The sequence below is a fragment of the Mesocricetus auratus genome, unplaced genomic scaffold (genome assembly GCF_017639785.1).
Source record: "Mesocricetus auratus isolate SY011 unplaced genomic scaffold, BCM_Maur_2.0 Super-Scaffold_100003, whole genome shotgun sequence".
NCBI classification, from domain to species: Eukaryota; Metazoa; Chordata; class Mammalia; order Rodentia; family Cricetidae; genus Mesocricetus; species Mesocricetus auratus.
In genome coordinates, this window is record NW_024429188.1 from 102,212,420 (window position 1) to 102,224,170 (window position 11,751).

At 51.0% G+C, this 11,751-nt stretch overlaps 1 protein-coding gene across 1 annotated transcript; it reads left to right on the forward strand.

Moving 5' to 3' along the window:
- Positions 1 to 790: 790 nt before the first annotated feature.
- LOC101830318 (cancer/testis antigen 55-like) lies at positions 791 to 9,263 on the forward strand. The gene is made up of 5 exons (XM_040744634.1): positions 791 to 1,075; positions 2,387 to 2,571; positions 4,259 to 4,400; positions 7,501 to 7,622; positions 8,510 to 9,263. Exons 1-5 carry the CDS (start codon positions 925 to 927, stop codon positions 8,762 to 8,764), a joined length of 855 nt encoding a protein of 284 aa, XP_040600568.1. The 5' UTR covers positions 791 to 924; the 3' UTR covers positions 8,765 to 9,263.
- The last annotated feature ends 2,488 nt before the right edge of the window (positions 9,264 to 11,751 follow it).

The following is an 11,751-nucleotide window of genomic DNA, read 5'->3' on the forward strand; positions in this document are numbered from 1 at the left end:
TGATATTAGCTGCAAAGGATGATCTTGCTACCATCCAAAGACCCAGAGAGGCCAAATAACAAGAAAGGCTTGGGGAGAAGCATGGAACTCCCAGGAAGGGTAAACAGAATAGATTTTTTCTGAGTGCCAGGGGGTACATGGGCATAGGGGCAGGAGGGACCAGCTGAAGGGGTGAAGGGTGGCAGGACTGGGAGAGACAACTGGCACTGGGGGGCGTGTCAGGGGTGAGTAGAAACCTAATAGAATGGAGAATCCTGGGAATCTACCAGGGTGATCCTAGGGAAGTGTCCTAGTGGTGGAGGCTATGAAACCTGAACTGGCCATCTTCTGTAGCCAAGCAAGGTTTCCAATGGAGGGATTGGGACACCAATCTAGCCACAGCGACTTTGACAGACCATTTGCCCTGCTGGCAAAATGTACTGGGGTAAAGGTATCTCAGAACTTCTGGGAGTGGTCAGCCTATGACTAATCCAACTTGAGACCCATGCCACATGAGGGAGCCCACACCTGACACTTCCTGGAGGACCAGGAACCCAAGGCTGGACAGCCTTGAGACACCTTTCTGCCATAAGCTCTAGTCTTCCCAGGACACATTGCAGTAACATCGTTCCAACCTTTCTGAGAACGGCCCAGCGTTCCCGGGGCAATGCATTTCCATTACCGTCCTATGGTAAGGTTTATAACTAGCCAACAGAGGATCCACACTTCTCCTCTCAGCATCTGCCATTGGCCACAGGGGCTTTGTGAGGTCACGCAGTGCTCACAATAACCTCTGGTTACCAGCCTCTCAGCAGAGCCTGTGGACCAGACTCCCACTGAGCTAGCTGCTGGGGTGGTAGAATGAGCCCAGCTGTCCTGAGGGCTGCCCAGTACCCATCTGGTATCATCTTCTAGGAGTGGGGAAGAGAATGAGGAGGTGACACCATGGGGATCCTGCCGTCCTGGCCTGTATGCTGCTATCGCAGAGGCTGGTCCGACTGCGGTTACCACAGGTTATACAGGGTGCTGCGCAATGTAGTATACTTCTTTCTGCAGAAGACTGAAGCTATTGTAAGAAACCAGCTTCACGAGGAAGGTACTTTCTAGCACTCAGTGTCCTAGCCTTCCCTGCAGGATGCTAAGTGTGTGTGCCTGTGTGGGTGGGTGGAGGGAGGGGATGGAGGGGAAGGAGGGGAGGCTAAGTGTGTGTGCCTGTGTGGGTGGAGAGAGAGAGAGAGAGAGAGAGAGAGAGAGAGAGAGAGAGAGAGAGAGAGAGAGAGAGAGAGAGAGAGAGAGATGGAGAGAGAGAGAGAGAGGATCAGTAGGGGCCTGCAGCTGTCCTCAGTGGCTGTTGAGTGGGAGAGTGTCCCCAGGTACTCTTGAGCTGCGTGAACTTTGAACCCTGTACCAAATTCTCTTGGTGGACCAATGTGGGGAAACTACTGATCAATTCCCAGGAGCTGGGACACAAAAGGCCCTTGAGAGCCTTTCTTGTCCTTCCTGGATCAGGGAAGGCCCCACATTTGAATGCAGTCTTACTTCCCATCCCAGTTGGTGCTTGAGCAAGAAGGGAGTCGGGGCCAAGCGTGGGAGGTCAGGGGCATGATTTAAAGCCCCTTGTAAGTCGAATCTCACTTTAACTGTGTGCTCAAGCAGAATGGGTGAAGGGTTGTGGGGGGCTGGAGGGACTAGGGCAGTGTAAGAAGGTTTCCTGAAGTCATTCCAACTTGTGTCTGGAGTTTCTATGTGCCAAGCGCATGGTTCATATTCGTGAGCAACTCTTTAGGAGAAGCCCCAGTCTTACCATGCTGATCCTACCACCATTTGAGTGTGGAGGCAGGAGGGCCAGAAGTGCGATGCCACCCGAAGCTGCATCATGACAGAGTTCCGGGCATGTCTCTCACTGTAGTGACTTAGTAGAGAACACTTGACAGTAATTGTGGTCCTGGAAAGAATGCCCACCCACAGAGCTTGACGTCTAAGGTGTACAAGACACTCCCAGTTGTAGGGGTTTGACATGTGTCAGTTAATGTGCACAACAGAAACCAAGAGACATAATATTGTCCCATGGACAGAAAGGTTAAGAAATGTGCTAGGGTTACACAGACCATAGTTGGAGGACACTGTGCTTACAGCCGAGGCTATCTGGCTCCCAGCTGGTACTCTTGAACAGGGTCAGCCTGTGCAGAGCATGGAAAAACCAGGGATTGAACCTGGACATTCTGTTTGCAGAATCAGAGAGGTCCCCATCATGCTTCCAGACCCTTGCATGGGTTCCTCAAACCAGAAGCATCCCATTCGCAGAAGGACACACTTGTGTACCATATCATCTTGGGGGAGGATTCACCAGAGTGGGTTTTTGCTTCTAAGATTAATTCCTGGCATCTGCCGTGTCCCCAATTCGCAGGTGATCCCAACACCAAGATTGTGAAAGCTACCGTGACAAGCTGTGACAGTGAATGCGGCTGGATCGAAAACTGTGTCTTCTTCAGCTCTGATGTTGTGATCGGCCATATGCCTCTTCGAGCTGGAGATGAAGTCCTCGCATTTGTGGAGGAAGACCCACTGTCCCTTCAGTTGAAAGCAACTCAAGTAAGCTTTGCAGATGTGTGGGAAGACTCTTTCAACCTTGCTATTGCCCTTTAGGTTAGCTAACCTAAACTAACCTCCACAGTGCTCTTAAGGTGCTTATCATGAAATGCAAAGTCCCCTGTAGCTGTAGGTCCTCTTTGCCTCTCCTCTTATGTGTGTTTGTGGGGAGTATTGATGCCTCGAGGGAGAGGGAAAGGAGGAGGGAGAAAGGGAAGGGGGAGAGGGGAAGGGGGGAGAGAGAGCTCCAGCAAACACAGGGTGGTGGTGGTGTGTCCCACTCTACTGCCCGGGTGTCCTCATATCCTGGAATCCTCCTCCCTCATTGTGTGGAACTTGATGGATATGCCACCATACCCACCCCTGAGTTCCTAGTTGTGCACTGTAAGGTCCGGTGTTGTCCCAGTGTTCAAACGGAAGGATCAACAGTGATAAGCAGTAGACACAACACAGTCTTGCAACTGTTTCTCAGGCAAAACGTGTGTTTTCAAGGATGCATTCACCAGAGTGGAATTGCTATCTCAAAAGACGTGTGTCCATCTTTCAGAAAGCACTCACTGAGGTGACACTGCCAGTCCACTGCGTTCTCCCATTTGGGGTGTGAGATCCATGTGTTCTCACTTTATAGAGTCATGAACTATAGCAGAGAGAAGAGACTGAATGAAACTGTCTGCTATCTTGGCTGCCCTCATCGACCCCTTGCACCAGGCTGCCCTTGTTTGCAGTATCTATGATGAGGGGCTCTGAACACCCAAAGCCTTGCAAATCCTAGGAGGGAAAAGCAGCCTGGAATTTTCTTGGGAGCTGGTGGAAGTTTTCAGGAAAATGCATTCATGTTTATCTTCTGACAGCCACCGATCATCCAGGAGCATTGCTGTTGTTTGCATAGCAAGCAGATAGGGACTCTTAAGAAAAGGGACATGTGAAGGCTTCATGGGTCATTGCCACATCACCACCTTTTGACCCTTTTTGACTTTCGGGCTTCATGTGACATGTATGTATAGCTCTTCTTGTCCACACGTTCAATCAGAATACACCGAGAGTCTTACGCTAATTCCTAATTCACCCATGTCCTGTTTCCTATCAGAGTTTAGTTGATCCTGAACATTGAGCAAGACAGGATTTGACTATGTGCACACACAGAAGGAGGAAGCATTTCTCAGTGTTTGTCCCTTCCCACAAAGTGGGGAACCCCCACCTTGCCCCGTGCCTCTATTGTATTGAACGTCTGCCTCTACGGTCCTCACAAACAACTCAATCTGTCTTGTCCCTCTGTTACGGGAATGGGATTTGGGACAATGGGTCCCGGACTTGAGGCTTCTGGGTAGGTTCACTGGGCGCTATGGCTATGAAGTTGTGTCGCATCTGGGCCCAGACAGGTCTGTAGTGCAGTTCCCTTGGGACTAACAGTGGCGGCAGTGCATAGACCAGTGCCTGGTGTTTCCCTCCTCAAGGGAAGTCAGTTTGAGGGAAACAACCATGGAATTGGCCGTGACCGCTGGAAAGAGCCCAGTGTAGAAAGATTTCCCAGCGAGCCAAGCTGTTTGCAGCAAAGGAGAATGTCTTAAATCTGGAACGGTTGATTCTCCCAGGACCTATCCTAGCTCAGCCCTTTCACAGGCCGTGTTACAGACACATGTGATTCCGTTTTGATTTTGATCATTTTCATTGCTGCTTCCCCATCTTGTAGGTATGTTTCATTTATGAAGATGATAAGCCCAGAAAACCAGGTTCGAAGATCCGTGATATTTCCGTGTGTGTTTCTCAGGTGAAGAAAGATTTCATCTACATCGCAGATGAGTACTACTTCTACCTGGACAGCATTTCTAAAGGTTCATTTACATTTTAAAGGCTTGTCTCATATCCCATTCAGAGGTTTTAGTGCTGACATCGGTTTGGCTGCAGCACACCCAGCATTATTCGGGGGCTCTGGTTGTTTCTGATGTTTCTTGGGCACTGAAAGTAAAGTACAATACGGGCATGAACAGGGAATGTTTGGAAACATCACACTATCATTAACTGGGTGCTCATTAGCTGAATGCAGACAGTGAAATGTGGACAAATTTTTTAATTCATGTGACTACTCTGATAGCAAAATTATTAGGAATGCATACAAATCGTTACAGTCTTTAATGTTTACTTATCTTTGAGTGAGTGTGTGTGTGTGTGTGTGTGTGTGTGTGTGTGTGTTGGTCTGTGCATGTGAGTACATTTGCCTATAGAGCTCGGAAGAGAGTGTTAGATCTCCTGGAGCTGGAGTTACAGGTTTTAGAGAGCCACAGAGAAAGTATTTTTCAAAACACTAAACTGTGCTGTGGCCAGAGAGATGGAGCAGATGGTCAAGAGCATGTACTTCTGTGGCAGAAAACCTGAGTCTTGTCCTAACACCCCTATGTATATGTGGATGGGGAGACGCAGAGAGACACAGAGACAGATAGGGTGGGCGATACAATAGCAGTGGGAAGAACGCAAGAGAGGAGGAGGGAGAATGAAACAGGAGAAAGGGAGAGGAGAGAGAAGATTAGAGAAGGACATTGCAAGAGGCATCTCTAGAGAGGACTGAGGGGGCAGGCCAGGAAGAGAGAGGGAAGGAGAGAGGGGATAGGGAGGGACGTGTAGAGAGAGGGAGATGGGAGAGATGACTGGAGAGAGGGAATGGAGCAGGGTGATAGAGGGAAAGGGGGAGGAAGAGACAGAAAGGGGAGGGAGAATGGGTAGAGAGATAGAGAGAGATGGTTGGAGAAGTGAGGGAGAAGGGGATTGGAGCAGAGGGAAAGGAGAGGGGAGAGATAGGGAGTGAGTGAGACACAGGGAAAGAGAAATGGGGAAGTAAGGGGTGGAGAGAAAAGAGGGAAGCAGAGAAGGAAGGAGACAAATAGACAGGGGGAGGGCAAGAGGTATACAGGGGAGAGGTGGAGAGAAACTCACGGGGAAGTCGGGGAAGAAGGGGAGAGATCATGGGAGGGAGAAGGGGGACAGGACAGGACAGAGGGGAGAAAGGGAAAAGAGTGAGAAATGGAGAGACGGAGAGGAAGGGAGAAGAAGAGTGCCTGGGGATGAGAGAGGCTAGAAAATAAGGATCTTGAGAGCAGGAGAGATGGGATGAGAGAGGGAGACACAGGTAGAGCCAGAGAGCAGGAGATGGACAGAGAAGTGAGAGAGGAGGAAAGAGAGAGGAAGGAAGGGGACAGACAGGCATGGATGGACTGGAAAGAGAGGAAGGGACAGAGAACCTGGATTAAGGGAAAGAAATGGACAGAGGGCAGATGGAGCTAAGCAGTGAGACAGGGAGGGAGGGAGGGAGGGAGGAAGGAGATGTAGAAAGAGGAGCGGATGAAGGGAGGAAGAGAGGAATATGGAGAATACCTGAGAGGGAGAGGGGTGTTAGGAAGAAGGGAGGAGGTGGGAGGGAGAGTCTTGCAGGGAGGAAGTGATGAAAACGGACAGGAAGGGAGAGGAAGGGAGAGGAAGGGAGAAGTGAACTCAGAAGACCACACAGTGGGTGAGAAGAGGACAAGAGAGAAATAGAGACAGTCACAAGGAGGAAGAGAGAGGGCAGGATGGAGCCACAAACAGAAGGGGTGGGAGAGAGCTGAGGGAGGGAGAGCGAGTAGGGAGATTGAGGGTGAGAGCTGGAGGGGAGAGGGGAAGGGAGATGTCTAAGGAGGAGAAAGGGACACAGGGAAAGCAAGAGGGACAGCTGGGAAAGAGAGAGGGAGAAAAAGGAAGACAGACTGTGTCAGGGAGGGAGGGAGGGAGGGAGGAAGGAAGGAGGGAGGGAGGAAGAAGGGAGGGAGGAAAGGAGGGAGAGAGGAAGGACGGAGGGAGGAAGCAGGGAGGGAGGAAGGAGGGAGAGAGGAAGGAGGGAGGGAGGAAGGAGGGAGGGAGGAAGGAGGGAGAGAGGAAGGAGGGAGGGAGGAAGGAGGGACGGAGGAAGGAGGGACGGAGGAAGGAGGGAGAGAGGAGGGAGGGAGGAAGGAGGGAGGGAGGGACAGAGGGACGGAGGAGGGATGGAGAGTGAGAGATAGGGGAGGGGAGGGAGATGGAAACCAAGGGGGGACATAGAGGGAAGAAGAGATTGCAGGGGGAGACAAGGAGTGAGAGAGAGGAAGGAGAGAGAGAGAAAGAGAGAGAGAGAAAGGAGAGAGAGAGAAAGGAGAGAGAGAGAAAGGAGAGAAGCTCAAAGGAGACAGTGGGAAGGAGAGGGGAAGGAGAGAGAGAGAGAGAGAGAGAGAGAGAGAGAGAGAGAGAGAGAGAGAGAGAGAGGAGCTCACAGGAGACAGTGGGAAGGAGAGGGGAAGGAGAGAGAGGCACTGGGGACAGAAAGCTGAGGGGGAGGAGGATACATGGAGAATGAGGGAGCAAAGGAGAGATGGCAAAAGGGAGAGAGGATTACTTAGTTTGAAGACAGTCTGGAATACATGAGCTCCTGTCAGAAAGAGGACTCTGGATGTGACCAGTTAATGCAGTAAATCGTCCAGTGTTCCCAAAGAAATGGGCTGTGATGCCATTTTCCATTTACCCACTTGACTGGGCTAAGGGAGCGGAGCAAAACCAATGTCTAAATGTTATCAAATTTCTGAGCCTGGTGGTGGTGGCGCACGCCTTTAATGCCAGCACTTCTGAAGCAGAGGCAGGCGGAACTCTGTGAGTTCAAGGCCTGGCATACAAAGGGTGTTCCAGGACCGCTGGGACTACAGAGAGGAAAAGCAACCAAACAAACAAACAGTAATTAAAATTTGCATTCTGTCTGGAAGATTTATAGGCCATCTGCACTTTACACCTAATGTTCACTTGATCGTGGTGTCACAAGTCAGTGTAACCAGTGAAATTTTACTTGACCAAAACTCACATGTAATCGCTTTTATGCAGAACCTTCTAAAGAGGAGACTGGAGGTCCCTGGCAGAATTTTAATCTCCATTTTCTCTTAGCTATCTTAGGTTTTACACCTTATGAAGGGGACTGGCTGGATATTGAGTATTCTCCCAGGAAAGGATTGCCAAGTATCCTAGTGCACTCACTGAAGGCCACATTGCGCCGGTATCTACAGGAGGTAATTGCTTTTCCATATTGTTGGCTTGTTTGCAAGCCTCCTTTGGTGGTGTTTGTGACTAGCTATCTGCTGGGTGTGCTGGGGAACATGAACATGTGGAAGATATCTCCTCTACCTACTCATTTCAATGGTAGGACTGCAAAGAAGTAACGAGAAGAGAACAGGGAACATGGACATGCCATTCTGAGTGTCAGTGCTTACCCCAGGGACTATTCCCCACAGAACGGGGAGAAACATGAGCAGTCCCGAGGCCGCTGTGAGGAAAGTGACTATGAATGGGGCTGGGACTGCGGTGGCGATTCAGCTGGCCTGAACACGAGTCTCCATACAGGTTCAGATGAAATACCGAGCTTGGCGAGTGCTTGGGTGGGGGAGGGAATAGTCCACTTCATGCTGCTTTAGTTTCTATCCTTGGTCTGTCCACATCAACCCTGGGGCTAATGACCACTGATGACTAATACTTCGGACATGGCCTCTCCTCAGCTGGACAGAGCCACCACGAGAGTCTCCTCTTTAATTGGTGTCAGGTTGTGTGATGGGAGGTCAATGTGATATGGAATATAATATATTTATTTACCAGAGAAAGAGCTTACTCGGAAGCTGGGGGGGGGCAGAAACGTGGCAGGCTTCCAGAGAAAAGAGAGAGAATACTTTTCTTTTCCTTAAATAGTCCACCTGCCCTTCATATCTCTGCCCTTTTGGGCAGATAACTTTGTGGGCTCACCCCTCCAAGGTTGGATCTGGGCAAGGGAGTGGGTGACACGGCGCCCCAGGTTTGGCAGTGTAATGGGCAGGCCAGGGCCAGGTGACAGGGCTGGTGTTTACAGCCAGGGTGTGGAGGGACGGAGGCTGTCCAGGGATTCAGGTTGGCCACTGTGTCTTGACAGGTCCTTGTAACGCATGTGCACAAAGGGAAAGGAGTGCTGGATCATACCATCTTTTTCACCTTGGAATCACTGAAACTCCCCGAGGGCTACACCCCTCTCGTGGGCCATGTTGTCAGTGTGGTGATCGTGCAAAGCATCCGGCCCAACTACAACTGGAGGGCGATCTCCATGACCCCGACGCGCGGTGATCTTGCAAAGCATCCGGCCCAACTACAACTGGAGTGCGATCTCCAGGACACCGGTTCTATTGTCTGAAGAGGACCCTACTTCAAGTCGTTTCTAGAAGTACAGGGCCTCACTTAATGAAAACGCTTATGTTAGGAACTTTAGAGGAAAGGGTTTGTGAACTTTCTGGCCACTATACTGCTTAGATCCACCTCCACGGAGCGGGCTCTCTATCCATCAGAACACACTCTCAAGATGCCTCTTGATGGCAGCAATACCAGCGTATGACCTGAGCTGAAATCTCCAGACTTCTGCAACCTGTAGTGGGCCCTCCGCTGCGCCTCGGGCTGGTTTGTCCCATAAAGAACATGTAGGACAAAGCATGTGACTGGAGGCGCCCCAGCCAGCGCTGCACGGGGTCCCTTTGGAGTCTGTTCATGGGGCCTGTGTTGTTCCTCTGCCCACAGCGCTTCCCGCCTCCCACACCGACTGAGTTTGTGACAGTTATTATCTGCCCGTGGCCCAACGACAGGAAAGACGGACAGAGTTCACATGACTAATTTGAATAAATGAATGTTTCGAGCAGCAATAGTGTTTGCCCATGGCTGACCATCCAGTCCCAGGAGATGAATGTCTCAGCTCCCCAGCACATAATTGACTCTTCGCACAAAACATCAGTCTGACCCTCAGGTTTGGGGGGCCTGTGATCCTGCAGAGGGGTCGATGTCAGCGTCCTGATGGGATGATTGGGCCCGAGATGGTGGAGCTCAGGGGCCGGGTGTATGACTGTGCTGGCAGATGGCACATAGGCCCATCTCCAGGGCTGCTGGAAGTGTTTTTGTCATCAAGGTGCTCTGACCCCTGGGGAGCTCTCATTCACTTGAACCCCTAAATCCAGGGTGGACATAACTCTGATTCCCTCTGGAAGCATCCTATTTGGGAAATAATGGACCCTCTTTCCATATCCATTTCTTCACTGGCTTCCCCTGAGACTGTGGCCTTATACTCACTCATGACAGCCATTCTTCTTTCTACAAGGCCTTCAACCTTTACTCCCAGTCTCTGGCTTCTTCCATTTCCTCCTACTCCGTGCCCCAGGAGCCTATCCTCCTATGACCCCTTGCCCTCCTATGCAGCCTCCTCACCCCATCTCCAGAATCACGTCCTGAACTTCCTGCCCTACTTAACACGCTACTTCCCTGCTACTCTCCAGACATCTGCCCTCCCCCTTGCTACTACTGTCAACGTCTGCTCTCCTACATGCTTTTCCCCCCACATCCTACTTCTCTGCCTTGCCCTGCCTGTCTGCCTAGCCTGCACTCTTACCCTCTGGTGAGACCCTGCCTTTCTAGCCATTCTGACATCTTTCCCCAGCTTCCTTTTCTCTCTTGAAACCTACCCTCCATCATAGTTCATCTTACTGTGAGTCTCCTGCCCTCCCCAGGTAAACCCTGCATTCCTCCTAAGCCCACAACCCTCTCCATATTACCTCGCCCTGGACCTGCTTCCAGGCCTCTTATTGTTCCTTTAACTACTGCCCCCATCCCAGCATTTGCACTTCTCCTGAGCCTTATACCCTGCCATGGGTTCTCCAAATCCCAGTGTCTACTGCCATGCGAAACACACTCCTAGTGTTTCCCCAGAATGGTGCCAGATCCCTGCATTTTAACCTTCATAATTCCTGAAAGGCATTCGTAATCCTTCAACTCCTAACACCTAGCAGAGCCACCTCTCCTGAACCCAGTTTTCCTTCCTCCCTAGAGCCTTCTGTCCTCCCGTATAATCTTGTACTAACACACCAATCCTCATGACCCTCTGCCTCTCTCCAACTTTCTTTCCTCCCCCAGGCACCCACCATTAGTTTGAGACTCCTGTCCTACTCTGAGATCATCTACAGTCTGTCATGCTCACATCATACCCTGAGGCTCCTACTCTCCTTAGTCAACTTCCTGCATCCTCCACAGGCTCCTATACTGCCAACGTTGTCTGCCCTCTGCCAGCCACTGGCTTCCTTTAGGAAACTCCTGCCAGTTTCACCCACAAGGCTCCTGCTCCCATCCTTCCCAGGCTCCTCCACCCAAGCACTTACCATCCTCTGGGAGTCTTTTACTCAGCCTAACTGTTCTCCTCACCTTGTCACCTACTGCCCTCCTTCACTTCTTTCGCACCTACAGCTCTTTGGGCTCAAGCTAACCCTTCTGCTCCCTCCCCCAAGCCCCACTTTCTGGGGTCTGCAGCCTTCACCCCCAACCTTCCATTCAGGACCCGGTGGTCCTCTTACAGACTTCTGCCATTCACTAGCCTCCTAACATGCCCCTTGAACCTTGTGACCACCACCTCAGTATCCTCCGCCTTTCCCACAATTCTGTTATCCTCTGCCTCCAGCTGTCCTACCTAGCTTTATGTCCTCTCACTATACCATGAATCCCTGAAACTCCTGAGGGCCTTGTTAGCCAACAATAGGCCTGCTTGCTCCCACAGCCTCCAGCCACAGATCTAGCCCCCACAACAGATTTGTCCTCCAATTGAGCCTTTCACCCAAATTCATTTTCATTTGCCTTCCTGTAGTCTCTGCCTCTTCTCCAACCTTCTTTGTGCCCTCTGAGCCTCTTTTTGACTTCCACCAGCCTCCTAACCTACACTAACTACTCTGGCATTCCTCCTTTGGCTTTCCTTCTTCCATAGCTTCCAAAGCTTCCTTCAACTTCCTGTCCTCCACACCACCTCTAACCTTCTTCTCCACTCTCTCCAGCCCCTAGTGTCCCATGCTACGACTGAGTTTCCTTCAGTACTTTCAACCATCTTGACGGTAGTCTTCCCGAACTTCCTGCCCCAAGCTCCCAGCTTGTGTCATAGAGCAGTTCTCTACAGCCCCCTGTTGTCATCCCGCTCTCTTCGACAGCTCATTGCCCATTCTCATGACTGCTTCTCGTTTCCTACACTTCTCAGCCTCTTGCCCGCTCTTCCCCAGCCTGCTGTCACCGTTGTCTTCACCCTAGCCTGTTCTCCAGGCTTGTGCCCTCCCTTAGTCTCCCACAATTCCAGAACCTGCTGTCTTCTTTGCCGGTCCTTTCTCA

Coding starts and splice junctions, on each gene's coding strand:
- LOC101830318 (XM_040744634.1), top strand. CDS start 925: ATGGGGATCCTGCCGTCCTGGCCTGTATGCTGCTATCGCAGAGGCTGG. Junction 1,076..2,386: donor AAACCAGCTTCACGAGGAAG/GTACTTTCTAGC, acceptor CCCAATTCGCAG/GTGATCCCAACACCAAGATT. Junction 2,572..4,258: donor TTCAGTTGAAAGCAACTCAA/GTAAGCTTTGCA, acceptor CCCATCTTGTAG/GTATGTTTCATTTATGAAGA.